The sequence below is a fragment of the Microtus oregoni genome, unplaced genomic scaffold (assembly GCF_018167655.1).
Source record: "Microtus oregoni isolate MIOR12 unplaced genomic scaffold, Mior012 000020F_ref0000438, whole genome shotgun sequence".
Classification (NCBI taxonomy): domain Eukaryota; kingdom Metazoa; phylum Chordata; class Mammalia; order Rodentia; family Cricetidae; genus Microtus; species Microtus oregoni.
This window is the reverse complement of record NW_024543079.1, coordinates 14,848,400-14,871,198: the sequence shown is the minus strand read 5'-3', so window position 1 is coordinate 14,871,198 and position 22,799 is coordinate 14,848,400. Positions and strand designations below refer to the sequence as shown.

The 22,799-nt window shown below is 42.2% G+C and overlaps 1 protein-coding gene across 2 annotated transcripts in view; it reads left to right on the top strand.

Moving 5' to 3' along the window:
• Positions 1-19,544, top strand: part of Raly (RALY heterogeneous nuclear ribonucleoprotein) — a 74,518-nt gene extending 54,974 nt beyond the window's left edge. The window contains exons 3-10 of one of the 2 annotated variants that reach the window (XM_041670944.1): positions 8,358-8,622; positions 10,828-10,900; positions 11,066-11,113; positions 13,110-13,276; positions 16,548-16,661; positions 16,813-17,066; positions 18,211-18,259; positions 19,226-19,544. In XM_041670944.1, the coding sequence (XP_041526878.1) occupies positions 8,367-8,622; positions 10,828-10,900; positions 11,066-11,113; positions 13,110-13,276; positions 16,548-16,661; positions 16,813-17,066; positions 18,211-18,255 (957 nt within the window). In that variant the 5' untranslated portion in view covers positions 8,358-8,366 and the 3' untranslated portion in view covers positions 18,256-18,259; positions 19,226-19,544. The remainder of the gene's footprint in view (positions 1-8,357; positions 8,623-10,827; positions 10,901-11,065; positions 11,114-13,109; positions 13,277-16,547; positions 16,662-16,812; positions 17,067-18,210; positions 18,260-19,225) is intronic. The other variant, XM_041670946.1, reaches the window with a different exon arrangement.
• Positions 19,545-22,799: the final 3,255 nt, after the last annotated feature.

Here is a 22,799-nt window from a genome sequence, read left to right as displayed (position 1 = left end):
ATAAATCATAATAATAATAAATCAGTTAAGGAAAGTGAGGGTTTGTTTGGGCACACAGTTTCAACTCATGTTTGGTTCTTTGTTTCTGGGTCTGGTAAAGCAGAATGTCTTGGTAGAGGGCATGGTAAAGCAAAGTACTCATCTTAAGGTGGCCAGATGCAGAGAGACAGAAAAGAGCGAGAGATGAGTGAGATACATACTTCAGAGACGTGTTGTGATGACTTACAGCTCCAACCAGGTGCTGCCTGCCTCCTTACAGCCGTTTCTGCCATGAGGTCATCAGTGGGTGGGTTAATCCTTGATAGACTGACTGTCATCTTCATAGTATAGTTATTAAAAAATAGTGCTTCTAGTTGGGGAATAAGACTTCAGTATATGAATCTTTGGGGCTGTTGTTATCCAAACCATAACATTCTGTTTGTTTCTTTGTGCTTTTTGTTGTTTTGTTTTGTTTCTTTTTCTTTTTTCCTAGGCAGGATTTCTCTGTGTTTCCCTGGCTGTCCTGGAACTCACTTAGCCTAGAATTCACTTTGTAGACTGGGTTGGCATTGAACTCACAGAGATCAACGTGACTCTGCCTCCTGAGTACTGTGATTAAAGGCATGCGTTGCCACTGCCACCCAGCCACATTACCAGTCCCTAACCTAACATTAGACTGATAGACCTCCCACTTCCCCCCCACACCTATCTATCTATCTATCTATCTATCTATCTATCTATCTATCTATCTATCTTTGAAGCAGGATCTCCATGTAGCCCTGAGTGTCTTAGAATTTGCTGTATATACTAGATAATAGAGGAACAGAACTTGTAGAATGAATCTATATATGTAGAAAGGGGATTTATTAGAATGCCTAATCCAACAATGGCTGCCTATGAACAGAAGGTCCAGGAATCCAGTAGTTCAGTCCAAGAGACTGGATGTCTCAGCTGGTCCCCAGTATACACTAGAATTCCAAAGAAGTAGGCTCTAATGCCAGTGAAGGAATGCACTTGCCCGCAAAAGTGAGAGCAAGCAGGCAAAGAGAAAGTGTGCTTCCTTCCATGTTATTTATATAGGCAGCCAGCAGAAGATGTGGCACAGATTAAAAGTGAATCTTCCTACCTCGAAAAATCAAAAAAAAAAAATGGGTCTTCCCACTTCAGATGGTTTAGTTAAGAAAATTCTCTCATGGGTGTGCCCAACCACTTGGACTTAGTTAATTCCAGATATAGTCAAGTTAACAACCAAAAATAGCCATCACATTGGGCTAGCCTTGAACTCACAGAGGTCAGCCTTCCTCTGCCTCCAGAGTGCTGGAATTGTCTATCACCATGCCTGACTTAATTTTTTAAATTTCAAACACTTTAAAAACATAATTTATTTTTATTTTATGTTCATTGGTGTTTTGCCTCTATGTATATCTGTGTCAGAAGCCCTGAAACTGGAGTTGCAGACAGATATGTACTCCCATGTGGATGCTGGGAGTTGGATTTGGGTCTTCCAAAAGAGCAGTCAGTATTCTTTAACTGCTGAGCCATCTCTCTAGCCCCCTAGCTTCAATTTTCTTAAAAATTACATTTATTCACTTATTTAGTCAGTCTGTGGGTGCACATTTGGAGTTTAGAGGACAGCATTTGAGAACTGATTCCCTTCCTCTGCTGTAAATGTCCTGTGGATCTAACAAACTCAGGTCTTCAGGCTTGGTGGCAAGTGCCATTACAAGCTGATCCACATCACCGGTTCCCTGGGTACTATCTGGCCATAGCAGAATAGTTTAAATCTGCTCAGTAGTTGAGGATGCTGAGGCCTAGCAAGTGTGAGGGAGAGGGACACGAGCAAGCTCATAAATTGACAGGACTAGATTTGGAACCCAGTCCTCCTACCTGACTCTGAAGTTTGGGCTGTTTTTTGCTATTTCATCATGTTTTGTCTTTGTTTTGAGGAAAAACAAAACTAACAACAATAATAAAAACTAGGTGCCCTAAATGGCTTTTTTAATTTTTATTTTTTGAGACAGGGTCTTAACCATGTAACCCTGGATGCCCTGAAACTCACTGTTTAGATCAGGCTGGCCTTGACTTACTGAAATATACCTGCTTTGGTCTTTTAAGTGGTGGGATTAAAAGCCCATGCCACCATGGTGAAAGAGGGCTTCTTGACAGCCAAGAGAGCAGTCTCTACTTGGTTTCAGCAAGGCCAGTACAGGAAACACTCCAAAATGGTTTTTGAATGTGAGGTATAGAAGTTGGGTAGTAGCTGCGGGGGGGGGGGGGGGGGGTGTGTGTGTGCACACTTTTAATCCCAGCACAGAGGCAGGCAGATCTGAGTTTGAGGCCAGCCTGGTCTGGTCTACAAAGTGAGTTCCAGAACAGCAAGGACTAAACAGAGAAATCCTGTCTTGAAAAACTAAATAAGTTAATTAATTAATAAAAAAGAATTTGGGCAGTAATAGAAATATGTAAATTCTATATCTTTTACTTATTTTATTATGGGGGGTGAAGACAGGGTTTCTCTGTAGCTTTGGAGCTTGTCCTGGAATTCACTCTGTAGACCAAGCTGGCCTCGGACTCACAGAGATTCACCTGTCTCTGCCTCCCGAGTGCTGGGATTAAAGGCATGCACCACCATTGCCCAGCCCTATATTTTTTCAAAATTTACTAAAGATAAAACAGAGCACTTTCAAATTGATTAGCCTCCTTGGTTACTACACAGATCTGAAAAGATAATCAGGGAGATGCTTTCTGTTTTCAGAAAAAGAATGTTAACAAAAATTTTTTTTTTGTAGAAATCACATGACTTGTCAGGTCACATGAACAGCTGAGCCAAAGTGGAGCCTTATGGATCTGTAGCCAGTTCAGTTTGCACTTCCATACTTTTAGAAGCCTTATGTGGTTGGCTAGATGAGAGTTGAAGTTTCTCATAGGAGTGGAAATTGTCAGTGCTACTTGGGAAATTAGTTCTGTCTGGCCAGTAATGATCATTTGGGCAGTGTTAATGAGGGGGGCCTGATGAGTTTAATGAGATTAATAGATGTTCTGTCATCCATGGGTGCCTGGTAACCAGGATCTCTGGGCTAAAGGAGTCCCTAGACACTGACCCATCTAATTGCTTAGCTTTTTCCAGAGATAGTCTCCTATCACTGACAGCTATTTACCAGCTTGCTGCCCTAGAGTTATCTCAGGGCAAAGGCAGGAAAATGAAGCCAGAAGTAACCCAACATGACTGGCTAAAACTGACTAAGCAGCATCGGGCAACAAGACCAAGAGTAGCAGCTCCTCCTTAGAGGAACAGGTTCAGTCCTGGGCAGGTTTAAACACTAGGCTTAATTTAATCTGAGATTAGGATTGAAGCCTAATGAGGGAGTCATGGCTGAATCAGAGTCAGGTTTACAGATAATCTGTAGAATGTCAGGTCCTCTCACTAGCTGCTTGACCTTACATAAATCTTAGAACTTCAAAAAACTGCAGTCTTTAAAAGGGGTTGGGGGGATGAGTAGCAATATTATTTTAGTCCTTTTGTGATTCTATGACAAAAATTGTTATTTTATGAACAATAACTTTATTTCTTTAAGTTCTAGAGTTCAAAATGAAGGTATCGGGGCAAGTCTTTTTGTTCTCTTCTTACATTGTGGAGAGGGAAAGGCAGTTCTCAGGAGGTTCTTTATATTATAAAGATACTAAAACCCATTTATGCAGAGTTGGTTCTTATGCCCTAATAACCTTCTAAAGACTCCATTGTCATCTGTCCTTAGATAACCCTGGTGTTATCTGAGTGCTTTAGAAAGAAAGTTGCTATTAATGATAAAGATAACCATTTGTGGAGAAAGCTAAGCAGTTTGCCCATAAGTTCTACTGCCTCTGTGGCTCAGCTGCTCTTGGTTACCAGGCAATGAGGGATGGACAGAAGGCCTGTTGATCTATCTCTTAAACTCTTAGAATTAGATTTCAACATAGAATTTGAAGGAAGAATGAGATTCTAAATGCCTCACAGACAGACATCTATGGCATTCACCAAAGTCCTATGCAACTTGAAGAATTGTACAAGGGGGGGGGGGGGAGAAAGGGGGAGGAGTTGGCGTGTGTGTGTGTGTGTTTGACTCAGATGAATATTCTTGCCCTAAAAACTATTACCTCAAGAATTTTTCCACACACAATCTGGCCCCTGTAGATGCCTGCTTTTTTGTTTTGTTTTTCAGTCGGACAGACCTGAATTCCAGTTGTGGCTTTGTTTTATTAACTAATTACTTTTGTCTCATTTTCCTATTTAAAAAACAAATCTTATGTGAAGGTTAAATGGGAAGAGATGTATGAAGCACTGGTACTCAGAATCAGAGGCTCTTTTTACTGCAGTGAATTTGGGTAGATTCTCAGTTACCAAAAATTTAGGAGTTGTCCATACTTTTTAGGACTTTTGTATGTTTGCAAAGCTCTTTTTTCCCCCCCCTAGTGTTGGCTTTTGTGTTCTAGAACATAGTTTCTGCCCGAAATGTTTGAACTTGGGAAAATGGTCGATTTTTTTTTTTTTTTTTTTTTTTTTTTGCCAAATTTTCTTTCTTACTAACTTGGAGAAGCTGACCCATCCCTTTGAGCTGTAATTGCATTTCAAAGCTTTTGTTCCTGGTGGGATTTAATTAGTAAGGCTCCAGCTTTTAAGCAGTTGTTTGTCTAGCAAGTGAAAGTGAAGACAGTGGCCTAGGAGGCAGTCCCTCTAGTTTTCCTCCAGCATAGCAGTGTTTTTGAGATGCTGTCTTTGTTTTCTGTTCCATGCTTTCCTGAATGCTCATCTCACTTAAAGGAAAAATAGAATACAAAAATCCTGATCTTGTGGGGTATGATAGCCCATCCCTGTAATTTTAGCACTTGGGAAGTAGAAGTAGGGGGAAGACTTTAAGGCCAGCTTGAGCTATATGAGACTTTGTCTTTAAAGAGAGAGGTGGGGGAGAGGGGCTTGGAGGGATCGAGTGGGAGAGAGGATATCAAAGGGCCAGGGCAAAAAAAAAAAAAAAAAAGACAACAACAACAACAAAAACACCTAGACTTAGAGCTGGAGGACATCCCAAACCCAGGCTGTTCTGTGGTATCTGGCCAGGTTCTTCTCCATTATTTTATTTTATTGCCACAGTAAGAACATAAAAACAAAGTTCCAGCTAATCTATCATTACAGATTTCTCTAATAACACATGTGGTTGTTGTATGACCTCTGCCCTCCCCATGCCCACTACCTACCTCTCCTCAGTTGTATTGTTATAAAAAAAAAATCTTGGAGTTTTTGGTACTTTGCTTTTAGTCACACAGTTTATAAAGCAAGGTTTGCCTGGCAGTAGGGAATACTTTATCAAATGAGGTAGTTTTTACTGAAATGGATATTGATATTTTTAGGATTCCTACTCTGTCTGAGACACGTTAATCTTGATGTGGTGGCACAAGCTGGTGATCCCAGCACTTGAGAAGCAGGAGAGTCTGGAGTTTGTAATGATCCATGGCTATATAGCCAGTTCAGAACCAGCCTTAGTTACATGTTACTTTGTCTTTTTTAAAAGATCAGAGGAATAAAGGGGGAAATATAAAATAGGGCTATTTATTAAGTTGGGGGTTGTTGGTTTGTGAGGGTGGGTGTTTGGACCAGACCAGCAAACCAGGCCTGAAAGCTAAGCGGTATGGCATACACCTCTGTGATACAATTCAAGTGCTATACAACTCCCTAGACATGTGTCTGTCCTCTTGGGCTTATGGAGTCTACAGAATAGCATACCGCCTACATGCCAAAGTATCCTGCAATACTTAAAATTCAGCTGGGAGCATATAGATTGAGAGTTTGAGATTTGGGTACCAGAACATGTTCATTTAGCAGCCACATGCATAAACGTTCTGTGTCCTTTCTACAGAGCAGAACAAGGCGACACAGTTGACTCTTGACTCGTGGTATCCTAAGAATGTACTCCAGTCTGCTCATAACTCTCGTTTAGAGTGGTCCCACTAGCAGTGGTGTTAATAGAATAGACAGATAAATAGGTTGTACTAATATTTGATCTTGTAAAATTCTCCACAGTTTGCAAGGTTCTTTTATATTTATTGTCCCAAGGCTCAAGTGAGTTGAGAAAAGATTGGCAGAGCCAAACCTGAAAGACTTGTGCAGTAAACCAGTGAGTGCTAATCTCTCCACAGTACTACGCAAGGGTGTGCAGTGAATGCTTCCTACTAACAGCATGTTAGACACTCCTAACAGTCTGTGGGAATCCACTACTGCCTGTCTTTGTCAGGTAAACGGCAGAGCCAGCAGCCAATGCATCTGAACTATATCATCTCTGCCTTCCCTCTTTTCTCCGTCTACACTCTAGGCCTGGCTGGCTTCCTCCTGCCAAACAAAGTGGCATCTCTGCATAATTTTGAGCAGGATCAGTCACCTAGTGTCACATAGGCAGCTTATAGTTTCTTTATATTTGTGGAGGGACACAGAATTAACCTTTGATTGACTTACCATCCAGGTAGGAGGATTGTTGTAACTGAAAGATGGGGACCATTAAACATTTCCTATTGCTTATGGAGAGTGTATTTGGTGTGTTCATGGGTATCTCCTTGTGTCCTTCACTGATTTGTAAATGTTGGTGTAAAAGTAAACTTAGTAATGAGCCAAGTCAGTTCTAAAGCTCATACCAGCCTCTTCCTCAGTCGCAGCAAGATAAGCTTTGAGACCTTGCTTTAGGATCGTACATAAAGATTACACATTTCTTCAGCTTGAAGTCTTAATTTTCTGGGGGAAAAAAGCCCCCCGCTCCCCCAGTATTAGGTAGAATAAACAGGCAGGCTGGTGAAGGTTTTTATACATTTTGATTGGAGACTATTTAGTACCTTTTGAAACTGCCCTAGAAGATGAGATTGGAGTTGCACACAGAACACAGGGCCAGTAAGTACAAATGCCAACACGAAACCGCAGACTTTGCCTTCTGGAATTAACATCTCTTGGTGCTTATGCCAAGGTGCAGTTCTGCAGAGGGGCTCTGTGGAGGGGCTCTGTGGGGTACAGATTTATTCCCCCCTTTCAAAGACCAAGTCTAATTAGCTGGCCTGAAATTTACTGTGTAGACCAGGTTCGCCTTGAACTCACCTGCCTCTGCCTCCTGAATGCTAGGATTAAAGGCAACAGGACTTACATTTTAAAAAGTCAAGTATAGGGGTATGCACTTGTAATACAAGTGCTAGAAGAAGCAGAGGTAGGCTTACTGGCTGGCGAGGTCAGCCTACTCAGTGAAGATTAAAAAAACAGTCTCCCAAAACTAAACAAGCAGGCAGATTGTACCTGAGGCATGATAATTCAGTTTGTCTACTGACCTGCATATAGACACACGTACAAGAGGAGTTGCAAACTCATTTATGAATTGAACTGATTTTGAATCAGTATAAAGTGAATAACTAATAAATTAAATTATTAAAGACCATTCTCAGGTAAATTTGTTATCTTAACTATTTAAATTGGCTTTAACTCTAGGAGGCAGTGATGAAACTGACAGAAATGGGCTTTAAAAGTGTTTAAATGCCTCTTATTAGCAAGTTAACAATCTTAAAAAAAGCTGAGTCTCAGTTTCTGGTAAAATAATCTATATATTCATCCACAAGTTTTTGGGATCAATCAGTATTATATGCTACCCCTTAGCCTACAGTAAGTGCACCTTTTGTAGAGTGGCTGGCACAATAAAGACTTTATTGGCTGGGTTAGTAAAGATGAGGTGTACATCTAGATCAGACTAAGCAATTTTATAATAGGGGACTTCAAAAATCCCTTGAAATAGCTTGTGTCCTCTTTGTTATGGCTCTGCATTGAAGGAACAGATATGCTGTAGAAAAATATTAAATTTAGTTTTTAAACGGGGTAACATTTGTGATAAGTATTTTAAAAGATACAGGGTTTAAGAAAAATGGAGTCAGGGCTGGAAAGATGGCCCAGGGATTGAGAGCCCTGGCTGGCTGTTCTTCCAGAGGACCGGATTCTACCCCCAGCACTCACATGGTGGCTCGCAGCTCTCTGTAACTTCTAGTTTCCTGCCGAAAAACACCCAATGCTAATTAAAAGGAGTCAAGAGACTGGTTAAAGCCAACCTTGCTGTTGACTGGCATCATGAACTTCCAGTGTTGGTTTTTCCCATGTGAGTACCAAATAAGGGAACATTGTAAGCCATCTAGTATAAGACTAGCAGCCAGTAAGTGGCAACTGTTGATAATGGAACAAGAAAACAGGCTGCAGGGACAGGGAGAATGGGTGTCATAGGGATGAGAATGTGAGCAAGGCAAGGAACAATCCAGGTTAGTCACATACGGGCCACGAACATTCCCCGAGCCTAGCCTGGGAGCCCAGTTTCACATTGTCATTATCTTTTCAGGTGGATACCATGTCCTTGAAGATTCAGACCAGCAATGTAACCAACAAGAATGACCCCAAGTCCATCAACTCTCGGGTCTTCATTGGAAACCTAAACACTGCTGTGGTAAAGAAGTCAGATGTGGAAACCATCTTTTCCAAGTATGGCCGTGTGGCTGGCTGTTCTGTGCACAAAGGCTATGCTTTTGTCCAGTATGCAAATGAGCGCCATGCCCGGGCAGCTGTGCTGGGAGAGAATGGACGGGTGCTGGCTGGACAGACTCTGGGTAAGTTAACCTCTGCTGTCCTCTATGTAGCTACTGTCTGGGATTTTATGATTGCAACGTATATAAGTTATATTTGTAATTCTTAAATGAGTGCCTATAAGGGATTATTAGAGGGGCCCCCTTTCTCCTGTCTTTGCTTTCCCAATGAGTCTTTTTTAAAAATTATTTGTGTTTCTGGGTATGATGGCGTGTGCCTTTAATCCCAACACTTGGAAGGCAGAGGCAAGTGGATCTCTGAGTTCAGGGCCAACCTGCTCTATAGAGTGAGTTCCAGGGCAACCAGGCCTACACAGGGGGATCCTGTCTCAAAATGAATGAATGAATGAATAAGGTTTGTATACACTTACACATGAATATGTATATCATGGCTCCTGTGTAGAGAGACATCAGAGGACAGCTTTTATGGAGTTGGTTCTCTATTCCCACCTTCATGCGGATTCTTAGGATCAGACTCAGGCCATCAGGCTTACTAGACAAAACCTTTCTCCCTGTTCTTCATAGCTTGTTTCCCCTTAAATTTTTTTTCATACAGTATATTTTGAATATTCCCCAACTCCTCCCAGACTTTGTTTTTTCCGAGACAGGGTTTCTCTGTAGCTTTGGAGTCTATCCTGGAACTTGCTCTGTAGACCAGGTTGGCCTCAAACTCAGAGATCTCTAGCCTCTGCCTCCTAAGTGCTGGGATTAAAGGTGTGTGCCACCACCGCCCGGCTTCCTCCCAGATCATACCCACCCATCTAATTTTGTTTTTTTTCCCTCTTTCTCTCAAAGATAAGAATAAAAACAAGGAAAATTAAATAAGCAAAAAAAAAAAAAAAAAACCCAGAGAGATAAAAATGAAGCAAAAAGCCCCCCTCCAGGAAAAACAAACAAAAAACCATTAATTTAGTTTAGTGTTGGCCAACTCCTCCTGGGCAGGGGTCTGCCCTGGTATGTGATAAACACACTGGAGCAAACTAATTTTTCTTTTGCTGGCAGATATCAGTTGCAAATAATCTCTTGTTTAGGAGTAAGGATACTTTGTTCAATTAACCCCTTTAAGTGCTACAACCTGGTTGGGCTCGAACCTGTGTAGGTCCTGTGTGTGCTGCCACAGCTTCTGAGTTCAGATGCGCATTAGTCCTGTTGTGTCTGGAAGACACTGTGTCTTTGAAATCATCTTATCACTTCTGGCTCCGGCCTTTCCACCTCCTCTTCTGCATAGATCAGTGTGCCTTGAGGGGAGTGGTTTGGTGAAGACATCCTATTTAGAACTCACATTGTTCAGTCCTGGGTGTCTTTTAATTCCTGTCTATTGTAAGAAGCAGCTTCTCAGATGTGGGTTGAGCAATGCACTCACTGATCTACCGTCATAACCTCTTAATAACAAGCTTTATGGGTCCAGTTAAAAGCAAAAAGGAACAAAATGGTCTAGTATATCCTGTTACCCCAATATATAGAAGATAGGGGTTAGAATCCTTTCTAAAAGCTGTGAGGAGCTGTGAACACAAGGACTAAAGGGAAGCCTTGTGTTCTTGGCATTATTGATTACATACATATGAAGTGACTGTTGTCTACCTCAGTGTTTTTATGTGTGTATGTGTGCACACGTGCTTGCTTGCTCACATACTTTGTATAGGAGTATATCTATATGTATGTATTAGTGAATATGAGATGTGCAGATGTGATTAAATGTGTAGAGAATGTGAGCACATAGTTTTACATGTATATGTATAATGTGTGTGAGAATATTTGTGAGTGTGGAAGCAGATGTGCTTATATTTTTTTAATGAATATTTCTTATAGGCTAAGCACTATGGTAGGCATAAAGATGTTTAGTGTAATACCCATGAGTATTCATTGGCTTCTTTGCCTATAAGCAGCCTGATTATACTTGAGTATAAGGGTTATCTATGTATATAACTTTCTTACCTGGATATGTATATAATATGTGAGGGTGTGTATGTGTTCATATATATCTGATTTTTATGAACATACTTGAAATATGTATTGAAGACTTACGTATGTGTTAGAATATATATGAATATACAACCAGGTATATCCCTGTGATGTCCTAGTATTCTTCTAATGTTTGAAAATCAAGTGAAGACCTTTAGATAGCTCAGTTCCATGTGTGCACTGTGTAGATACATGGAGGCACGATGACGACATGTGGGCACACTGCTGTCATGTCAGCATTCCAACTCTGCTTTTCCCTCCACACAGACATCAACATGGCCGGAGAGCCCAAGCCCAACAGACCCAAGGGGCTAAAGAGAGCAGCAACTGCCATATACAGGTGAGGCTCTATGGTTTTTTTGTCTGTATTGGTTGGGTTCCTCTTTTCACAGAGGGTGTAAATGCTGATAGTGACAGTGTGCTGAGTTTAGAATTTAGGAAGACATTTGGAGATGAGGACCTATGGAGAAGTGGGCTGAGTGGCCATCTCCCTTTGTTTTCCCAGTGGCTACAGCTTTGACTATGATTACTATCAAGACTACTTCTGTGCCAGGTGAGCAGGGAAGGGGCGTGTCTAGGCATTAAATAGCCAAACTGGAAGGGTCTTAAGAGATTGCTGGTGTAGCTCACAGAGTCCTGATTGGGAACTGAAGCACAGAAGTGTGAATGGGTCTTTGCTTCAGGATGCTTCACAAATCGGGGACAGAGCTTGGACCAGAGCACTTATGTCACCCTCTGACTGCCTTGCCTCTTTCTAGTACTGTAGTTTTTCTAGTCCTATAGTGTAGGGGAGTGTATAGTTTAAGGATGAACACAGCTGGCTAGCTGGGGTACACAAACAGTCACAGTGCCTTCACAGGTAGTTCTTGAGCCCTTAAACTCTGTTCAGTCTCACCCAGCCAAAATGAAAGCTTGATCTGACACTTATGACTAAGAGGCCACAGTTATTTGGAGGCCTGAATTAGTTCCTGATGGGTTGTGATCTGCCTTCTATCCCCAGTCAGTCCTACCTAGACTTCAACCTTGAAGTCTATTCCAGAGGCCTCAGCCACATTTGTTGAGAACAGTTTTAAGAACTCATTATCCTTCTACATCTGCCTGTTGAGTGCAGGGATTATAAGACTAACCACAATGCCAGCTCCTGGTCATATGCTTGACTAGAGGTCGTAGTAAAGATTAAATCAAAATCACTCCTTCCTTCTCCAGACATTCCAAGAAAAACACCTTTTCTGAACCATTGTCTCTGCTGTGTGTTTCAGGAAATAGTGTGGTACAGTGGAAAGTCTCATAACTGGAAGTCAGGAGAATTGCATGCTGATCTCAGCCTGTCACTGAATGGATTGTCTATCTTTGCAAATTCTCCTACTTACTAGCCAGTGAGATAGGCTTACACCAAATGATCTCTCAGGACTCCTGAAGCTCTTGGGATTCACTGGTTCAGTGATTTCTGACCAAGGTCAAAGCCATCACCTCCCCATGTGGTCAGGGATTGGTTCATTCCCAGAGACTGATCCCTAGCTGTTACTCTTTTGAACAAGAGCACCAAAAAATGGAGCCTGAGTTTCTTAGTGATGGCAGGTATTATGACTCCAAAAAGTAGTTATAGAGTGTATCCCTGACACGGCTGTGGTTCCTTTCAGAGCTGAGGTTAAAGCAGGTGTGGTGGGACAGTTCTCCTACTCAGCCTTCAGTTTCTGTCTCATTTTCAGGAAGAGAATCCCTTCTGGAGAGGACCAGGTTATATGCTAGAGTAACAGCATATAGCCTGGGAGCTTTGGGTCTAATTTAGTACCCACCCTTTAAATACTGTTGAGTGCTTGACCTATATCTCTGAAGTATAAAAGGCGTTGAAGTGGTCAAAAAGAAAAAAAGGGTTTTAGCTGGGCAGTGGTGACAGGCGCCTTTAATCCCAGCACTTGGGAGGCAGAGGTAGGCGGATCTCTGAGTTCAAGGCAAGATCCAGGACAGCCAGGACTGATACACAGAGAAAGCCCTGTCTCGGGGTCGGGGGTGGGGAGAAAAAAGGGGCTTAGAGTCTGAGGCCATGGTTGAGTGTGTATCCAGCTTTTGCCTGTCATTTTCATACTTTCTCAAGTGTTTTAAATCAGGTTCTCATGCTCTACCCTTTCTGCACGCTCAGGTAGACAGTGAACTTGGACAGCCCTCATTAAGTAGATGAGAAAACCAAGGTTCAGGGGTTGGCCACCTGTTTTCAAACCTGTTTCCAGGTGGGGATTTAGGCTGTTTTGACATTTACAGACTGATCAAAGGTTGGGGGTGGTGGTTATCTGAGTAGAAGGCAGGTCTGGATGTCAGTCTCTTGAGACTGGGCATCCATACTGCTCCTGGCCTGACTGGGGATAAGGTGGAAATAGTAAGGTTTTCATTAGACTTTAGCATCCAGTAAAGAAAGCCCTTTTCATACCAGGGCTCGCTGAAAGCAGACACTTCTTTCTGGCCCTTTCAGGTTAGACGGGTAAAGCTAGTGTCGTAGTGCCTCCTGGTGGTCACAGGCCATGCTGCAGCCTCTGTTTTATTTGCCTTTGCAGGCTGTTTGATTATCGAGGCCGCCTTTCTCCAGTGCCTGTGCCCAGAGCAGTTCCGGTGAAGCGACCTCGTGTCACGGTTCCTTTGGTTCGCCGTGTCAAAACTACAATACCTGTCAAGCTCTTTGCCCGTTCCACAGCCATCACTACTGGCTCAGCCAAGATCAAATGTGAGTGACACTTTCCTTCCTTCCTCTCTCTCTTTCTCTTTTTCATTTCTATTTTTATTTTATTTTGAGACAGGGTCTCACTGTGTATCTCTGGTTGGCTTGGAACTTACCATATAAATCAGACTGACCTAAAACTCATAGAAATTCGTCTACCTCTGCCTCCTGGGTGCTAGAATTAAAGATGTGTGCCACCGCATCCTGGTGACATCTATCAGTCTTTCTAGATTGTTGGATCTTGAACCCCTTTGGTTGTATACCAGATATCCTGCATACCAGGTATTTACATTACAATTCATAACAATAGCAGAATTACAGTTAAGAAGAAGCAATGAAATAAGTTTATGGTTCGGGTTTACTATAACATAAACTATATTAAAGGGTTACAGCATTAGGAAGGTTGAGAAGCACTGCTCTAGATGGTTTGGGTTTTATCACTAAAATGATAGAATCAGATTTTTAGCAATTGATTTTTAAAATTTTAAACTTTTTTGTTTCTTTTTGTTTTCCAAGACAGGGTTTCTCTGTGTCACAGTCCTGCCTGTCCTGGCACTCACTCTGTAGACCTGACTGGCCTCGAACTCACAGAGATCTGCCTGCTTCTACCTCCAAGTGCTGGGATTAAAAGCATGCGCCACCACTGGCCGGCTCATCTGTGTTTTTATTTTATGTGTATGGGTGTATACCTGCATGTGTACCTCTGCACCATGTATATGCAGTGCCTGTGGAGGCTAGAAGAAGGTGATGGATCCTCTGGGACTGAACAGTTGTTAAAGACAGTTTTGAGCTGTCATGTAGGTGCTAGGGATCAAACTCAGTCTTCTGCAAGGGTAACCAGTGCTCTTAGCCAGTGAGCCATCTCTCTAGCCTCTAGAATCATACTTTATTAACATTGATAAATAAAGGAGTAAATCTACAGTTGAAGTTACTCTTAACAATTATGTGTTTGGATGCATTTCTTAAATTAAAAAAAAAGAAAGAAAGAAAAAGTCCAGTGCTGTGGTGTGACACCCACTGAGGCGATAGCATTATTCTGGTCTTTGTATACTGCAGTCAAGCACTCAGGAAATCTAATTGCAATAGACTTTTTAGTTGTTATTGTTTTTTCCAAGATAGTGTTGGAGTCTGTCCTGGAACTTGCTCTGTAGACCAGGCTAGCCTCAAACTCAAAGAGATCCACCTGCCTCTACTTCCTGAGTGCTGGGATTAAAGGCGTGTGCCACCACCTGGCACAACTCCACCCAATAACACACCTGATAACACATGATTACTTCACTGCAGACCTACATTGTTTTTCTTTTTGAGATAGGATCTCATGATCTAAACAAGGTTACTTTAGAACTCAAAATCCTCCTGCCTTAGTCTCTGAAATGCTGGGATTGCAGATGTGCAGCACACATGGCCCAGACTACAGGCAAGCTTTATTAAAACATAAATAAAATATCAGTCTATTTCCCCCTTTATCTAAAATCATAAAAAATAAGACTATATCTAATATAAGAAAAACTATATACAATAAGTACAATAACTATATACAATATATACAGGCAGTAAATACATCAACAATGCCTAGTTCCTTTGCATTTGACAAATTCAGAGAAAATAATCCATATCCTATCTTGGTGAGTCCAAAGTCTCATACCTAATTTTACTATCATAACTTGTATTACCATTCAAAGCTATCTTTTGCTATCTCTCAACCTTAACATTTCTTTAGTGAATTTCTTTTCTGAGTCCCATAGCAGTGGAAACTATAACTGTCTAGTTTTCAACTACCTCAGAGACCCAAGAAGTATAATAATAACTGTGTAAGCAGGAAGTGCGAGTGACTTCCGAAAAATGTGAGATATGGCTGGCTGCAATCAGGACAGCATAATGTCAGCAGTTGAGGCAAGGGCACTTTCTTGCCCAGTGGCTTACTTTTGTTACAAACAAAGCAAACTCCATGTGGAGTTTCTTCCATGCCCATCATCTTCTCTGAAGTAGATTGGTGCCACCAGGAGCAGATATGTCTCATTTTCATTTAAAAAAAAAAAAAGAACCAGTGTCATTCTAAAAAAATTAAATGCCATATTCTGTAGATCTCTGAAGTGTTTGAAGATAACCTGTCTATTTAAAATATAGCTCTGTTTGACCTTGAAAACATATTTAATGTGACAAGTTCAATTGTAATAGGTGACTGATTACTAACCTGCATTTCCTTATTATCCTAAACAGTTGGTAATAATACTTTCAAGGATTAGAAGTTTGAACTACATTGTTAAATGAGCTGTATAGGTATAGTACCTTGAAAAAGATTAGAAATGTATGTACAGTCTGTTTTAACAAAAATTAATCTCAAATTTCTATCAATATATAAAATTTTTGTACAGTATACAAAAGTCCAATTCTATGTAAAACTTTTAAAACTAGTAGTTGCTTTTTAAAAGTAGATTCACAATCTACTTTTATATCTCTATCATCCCTTTTTCAGAGTTGATTCAATAATCTACCCTTTTATCCTATCATATCTATATCCTTTTTTCTTTGCAAAGCAAGAACCTTAAATCTAATTTCCTTTGTTTAGCTTTTTTCCTGACCATTACCAGTAACAACTTGCAACCCCCCAAAATGACAAATATCCATAACCCATTGAATGTCCAAAGCCTCCCACCCTACATCTTTGGAATGTGAGTGTCGTATTCTTAAATACACTTTCATTCCTATGCTGTGGGATAATACTTTTGTACACTGTAAAGATTTGTCATTCATATTAATAAAACGCTGATTGGACCATAGCCAGGCAGGAAGTATAGGTGGGGCGAGCAAACTAGGACAATTCTGGGAAGAGGAAAGGCAGAGAGTCAGTCACCAACCAGACACAGAGGAAGCAAGATGAGAATGGCACATGGCTAAACATAGACAAGAATTATAGGTGAATTTATATCATAAGAGCTAGTTAGTAATAAGCCTGAACAATAGGCCAAACAGTTTATTATTTAATATAAGCCTCTGTGTGTTTATTTGGGACTGAAAAGCTGTGGGACTGTGCAGGACAGAAACTAACATCTATATACTATTCATCTGTAATCCCTATAGGATTGGGAGGTCTAGGCCAGGTTCATATGTATAGATTGGTCACCCCTGGAGATAGCCTCTTGATTCTCTCAAGAAGAGATCTTTTCCCTTGGCAGGAAAAGACCCAAAAGAGAATGGCCTCCCTAGTTGACAGAATGAAGCTGGGTTTTGTTTGCATCACCCCTAAGTGATAACCCTGTCTCCTCTCCACTTTCAGTAAAGAGCAGCGAGCTACAGACCATCAAAACAGAACTGACACAGATCAAGTCTAACATTGATGCCCTATTGGGTCGCTTGGAACAGATTGCTGAGGAACAAAAGGCCAACCCAGGTCAGTCTTTGGGAAGATAGTATGCCCAAGGGTTAGGAACTTGAAGTTCCAGGGCCCTGAGACCTGCTGTATAGTGACTAGCTTTCACTAAGGTGTGCTGAGTAGCTGCTCTAGCTGATTAGTTCCTTTTCCACTTCTTTTATCCTTCAAGATGGCAAGAAGAAGGGCGACAGCAGCAGTGGTGGAGGAGGTGGCAGCAGCAGTGGAGGCAGCAGTGGCAATGCTGGTGGTAGCGGCGGCAGCAGTGGCAATGCTGGTGGTGGCAGTGGCAGCTGCGGTAGCAGCAGCCGGCCACCAGCCCCCCAAGACGACACAGCTTCTGAGGCAGGCACACCCCAAGGAGAAGTCCAAACTCGAGATGATGGTGATGAGGAGGGACTGCTAACACATAGTGAGGAAGAACTGGTAAGTGCCTGGCTAGCTGTGTGACTTGGAAGGGCTGGGGCTGTTCCCCCTGTTAGCTCCTTCCTTTTTACTTTTCAGAGTGCCAGTCCTATGAGGAGTAGGGAAGAATGAGTGAGCAGTGTATCGTTCACTGAGCTGCCGGTTAGAAGTCCCACTGTATACTGGGGCAGGCCTCAGCAAAGCCCAGGGTCCAATCTGTCTTCTACTCTAAGTATATTGAAGAGAATTGGGCCTAAGAATTGTACACACAGCCTCGCAGGGAGGAAAGCCATAGGAAGACAGGAATTTTAATTTCACATGAGAATTTTCTAAAAAGCTATTGCCTTTCAAGCATCTAGCAGGCTGTCTCTTAAAGGAATGAACTCCTGTATATACTGGAAGTATTCAGAATGAGGTTAGGAGCCATGAGAGTGGGCCTAAATTGTGCGAAAAGGTCCAATTCTTTTCAACATTCAAGATGCCTCTTACAGTGTGTTTGCTGCTTGTTTAGTGAACACTGAATTAAATATCACACTTTGTAACTTAACAACCTTAACAATAGTCTTGAACTACACATTACATTAGAATGGCCACATTTACCCTGAAGAAGCTAAAGCTCAAAGTTACCAGGTACCTTGCTCAGAACCTTACAGCAAGTAAGAGCAAACCCTGTCTGTCCTGAAGCCTAAAAACTTGACTGGGTCTGGAGCTTTTTTTTTTTCTTTTAATCACTGCTGGCTTACAGCACGAGGATGGACTTTGTGGTAGACATAAATCCTCCTTACACCCCTCATTTCTTTTTTCTTTAAGCCTAGCCTGGTACTATATCTTACTATCTTAGGCATAGTGCTCTCAGTGAAAGCTCTAAAAGATTAAAAAGTACTCCAAAGGTGAGCTATGTGGCTTTAAACTTACTGTAGTCCATGGTCTTTCCATGCATAGAAATGTGCCCATTACACCAGCAAATCCCATGGTTTCTTCCCTTTCCTGTGCAATTGTCAAATGACCTTCTCAGAATACTAAGCCAGATTTTTGTGCTGGTTTTTAGTTGGATCTCCCTTTAAATGGTTCTCCAGGTAGTGCTCTGACCCACAGAACCTTCCTGGACAGAAAGCTCAGGCTTGGGACCTGCAGTGAATGATGTGTCTTGTCTTCTTCCTCTCAGGAGCACAGCCAGGACACAGATGCAGAAGATGGGGCTTTGCAGTAAGCAGGTATGAGGTGCCCAAGAAGCACAGGAAATTAACGAAGTGGAGGCTGTAATTTTTTCCTGGTGTGGGTCTAGAGAATCATACTGTGCCAAGGTTGAAGGTCCTTAGATGCAGCCTTACTCCTGTAGCCAGCATATCAGGGCCACTCGTGAAGTGTTCCCTTGGGGGCAGGATGACAGTGGAGGAAAACTGCGGACTAGGGGTGGTAGAAAAATACTGTGCAGCAGCTTAGTGTGCGTATTACTGAGGGAGAAGTATTCCATAGAGAGAACAGACAGCCTTCTGTTATTGGCCAGTCTTCATGGTGCAGTACGGACAAGAGTTGCCTGTTCTGTAGCCCAGCTCTGAAGACTAGGGAAAAGGTGCCATTCATTTTCAGAGGGGGTGACTGAAGTATCTCATGGACCCTGGTTAGTTCAGCTGATCCTGTTAATGGGAGATGTCCTGTAAGCCTGTATGACAGGAGCTGTTAGTTTATCTGATCTCCTCCTCTACCCTGCAAGATTAGAATTGTGTGTGTATCATAGAAGTGGAAATGCAGGTGTTGAATGGTAAAATGAAATATCAGCATGTCTCTTGAAATTTGGAGCTTAAATTTGAATTCAGTAACATGCAACCCCAAAGTCTCCACTCTGGCCACTGTTTCCTGTTCTGCCCTACTCTAGAGGAGGTCTATAAGTGACAGAGAGACACCTTGATAAGTCACATGTTTGTAATACAGGATCTCTATCATTAAGAGCTTCCAGATTAGTTCAGAAATTCCCAGAATGTGTTTATTATATCCTGTGGTATTAAGGCTCAGGTGGGGAGATAGCTCTGGGCAGAGGTTGAGCCTTTCTCATGATTAATTATATGGTCAGAAAATTGGGCAAGGTGCAGATAGCTCTACAGATAGTTCACCCCTTTTCTTTACTACTGTGATTAAAGAGTTTCTGTCTCTCAGCCTTAGTTTCTTTTTTGCCTTGACAGGAGAAATGGCCACCAGCAAAAGAGCATCACTGTCTCAGGCCTCAAGACAGGCACCCATCTCTGGATGCCAGTTTGTAGCGGGTACCAGAGGAAAGCTGACACTAGGCACTCCTCTCCCCATGCATCCCAGCCAGTGAGTGCTACATCCTTTGCAAGTGGAGTTACTGGCCTACCCCTTACCCCATGCACTCTTCCTGTCTGCACTGCCTCGGGCCAAGGGGCAGAATACATTCTGCCCATTTTCCCCAGGGCATTCCCAGGCTTGGGGTTTTTCTATAGGTTTGAAAGTAAGGGGGGTTGGGATGGGGGGGGGGACCTGAGAATAAAGAGATTGGTCCAAATATGCTGAGATGGAATGGTTTGCTTGTTTATTTGGCTGGTTTTGTTTACATTTATTGTCATTGTGCATGTATGGTATGGTAGACCATTTGTGGGGGGGGATCAAAGGACAACTTTGTGGAGACACTTTGATCTTTCCATCTTTGTATGAAATTTTGAGATTGTCAGGCTTGCGCAGGAAACACTTTACCCGCTGGGCCTTCTCACTGTCTCCACTTCTATGATAAAACACTATAACCAAAAGCAAGTTGGGAGTAAAGGGTGACAAACATCTCATGGGAAATCAGGGCAGGAACTGATTGATACACAGGCTTCCAGGTGCACTGCTCATGGTTTGCTAAGCCTGCTTTCTCAAAGCAGGCTGGGCTTCCCACATGAATCTGCAATCAAGAAAATGCAGCATAGGCCAGTCTGGTGGGAGAACTTTCTCACAATTGAGGTTCTCTTCTTTCCCAAGATTTTAGGTTGTGTCAAACTGACAAAAGCAGTCAGCATACTAACCTGTGGCCTTTCTCACAGTGGTGTTCTGGCATTCCTGCCCACCAGAGAGCTGGTGCGCTCAATCTTTCTGTTCTTCCATCACTAACTTCTCTTCTCCAGGGAACACTCTCCAGTGTCCCATACTTGATCCATTTACACCAGCATTTCTCTGCTAAATCACTTAAGTTAGGTATGATGGCACATGCCTATCATCTCAGCACTTGGGGAAGTGGAAGCAGAACGATCAGTTTGTGACTGGTCAGAACTCACTCCCTGAGACCTTGTCTCAAACAAAACCAAAACCCACAAATGTACAAATCATTTTTGGAGCATCTATGCAAACTCTAGACTCTAAATAGCTTGAAGCAAGAAAAAGCCCTATTTCTTTCCTGACAGTATGATACAGGAGTTGTGAAATTAAAGCTGGGTGGGGGTAAGGTAGCATGTAAATATAAGCCCTAAATTATTTTTCCCTTTTGGTAACCTTAAGCCATTTGTTCTACTCTATCACTGCCATTTTGGGCTGTAAGATTATACTCAGACATTGTTCTGAGCTGGCAGTGTCTTGTTCCTATCTCCTTTTTGGGAAATGGCTCTTGAGTTCAGGGATGTTTCTATACTAGTTGATTGCTTCTTAGGAACTAAATGTTCTCAGAAAGGACTCCCCACCTCAGGATGCCTGCCCCACTGGATCCCTTATTGAACATTTCCAGTTCTAGCTATCAGCCACACCACAACTTCTGTTTTGGTAGAGAACAGATGTTGAATGTGGGCCCCGTTATGGAAACATCTGGAAAGTGGCTCACGTCCCAGTAATTGCTTGTATTAGTGGGGCTTTTTTAGATTGTTATCTAGTCTGGGATCACAGGAATGGGCCTCCATATCTGCCCCACTTTTTGCTTTAGCTATATTCCTTTTGTAGTATTGGCTCTGTAAGAACGTGTGTGTTGAAAAATAGGCTGGAGATTTTGTGGGTATTCTGCTAAATTCTTTATAGGTATTTTCTCCCAGAAGTGGAGATACATCCTCTTAGCTTATTGGGAACTGATTTATTTGTCAAAGCTCATGTCACTTGGGAGCCGTGATGCAAATCTCCACTTGTAGCTTAAAATGCCTCAGAAGTACTGCTGCTCCTGATTTTTGAGTCTCTTGGGGCTTTCCTCCTCTGTATATTCCCAGTGAGTCCCTCTAATGCCTGTACCTCTCTTTACCCTTTTCCTTTATGGAACCTAACCTATGGCATCTGACTGCAATGACTTCAGTATCACACGCCCAGCCCCAGTTGGTCTGGACAATCACCACTTTAAGTTCGCAGCCTCTACTCTAATTTTCCCATGGTAGTTAAGTTTCAGACACGTTCTATTTCTTGACATTCCAACAAGAGGTAACCATCTATAAAGTACCATGTGATTGAGTTGCATAAGACAAAATGTCATGTTTTTAAAGTAAGCTTGTAGTTTTGTGTTATACCAACATTCATGGCTATGTTTGACTGGCTTGCTTGCTGGTCACAGGTTAAACACACCTCGGCCCTTTTTTCATATTAGATTTTTAAAAGTTTCGTATGTTTTTAGGTGTATGACCTGTGTGGATCTTACCACATTACATACAAAAGAGGGCATTGGGAACTGGAGTTAAATAGTTGTGAGTTACCATGTGAGTTAGTACTGGGAATCAAACCTGAGTCCTCTCAGAGAGCACTGAGCCACCTTTCCAGCCCTAGACTTTACAATAACCTGGTCTCCATATTTACTTTGTACTAGGCCTCTGCTGCTCTCCCTCCCTCCCTCCCTTGAGATCTTAGATACCTGTCTGTCTGTCTATCCCAGCTATATGAGCTCTGGTTGGTACTGCCTAGGTCTCCAAAGTACTGGGAATTAAGGTGTGTGCTACCAAACCCAGCTTTTACCAGCCCTTTAATGTTCACTGTTATGAAGTTGAAAATTGTGGTTGAAGTCACTAGCAGATAAACTGTCCCATGCCATCCCCTAAGGAGTCCCACCAAGAAAACTGGACAAAACATACATACAACACACAAAAGCAATGGAGCAGTAGTTATACAAGAGGCACCGATCCTTGCTTTATTCACGCAATAATAGCCAACATTGGGAATTAGGGGCAGAAGTACAAAAAAGAAAAAAATTGTAGTCAATAAACAATTGTGATCAACATGGCAGTGAGTAGTGGCATGTCAGCCAGTGTATGGCCCATCTCTTGACCTACTTGGTCTAGGGAAGGATCCCTCTACCACTTCACAGCCAAGTCATTTGGTAACACTTGGCCTATACTTGAAAATTCAGGGTCACAGTAATTAAAAACAATATAGCCAAGACTCAGGGCTGGCTGAGTGACTGTTATTGGGCCATTTAGCAAGATTAACAGTCTGGTAGCAGGAAAGTGAGGAGTATCGTGTAGGTCCTTATCCTGGTGAGTGCAAGTAAGGCAGAACATAGCACAGACCCACAAGATGGACCCTCCTTGTGCACCGATGGAGAATACCTCGCTAGCTCAGTCCTCAGAAGCAAAGCTGGAGGTAACAGCAAGACCACACACGCAGCAGTATCTCTTGGTTTCTCGGCTACATTCAAGTTAGTTTCGTACAGAAAAGCATTTTAGGGGGCAGGGTCTTTTACTGACCTAGAACACAGGTTGGAGAAGCTTAAGTGCTGCTATTTTAGACCCTAAGAAGACTTGTCTGTACTGTGCATGCTTTCTCAACAACAAAAAGCCTAACATCATTAGTATGCCAGGAATA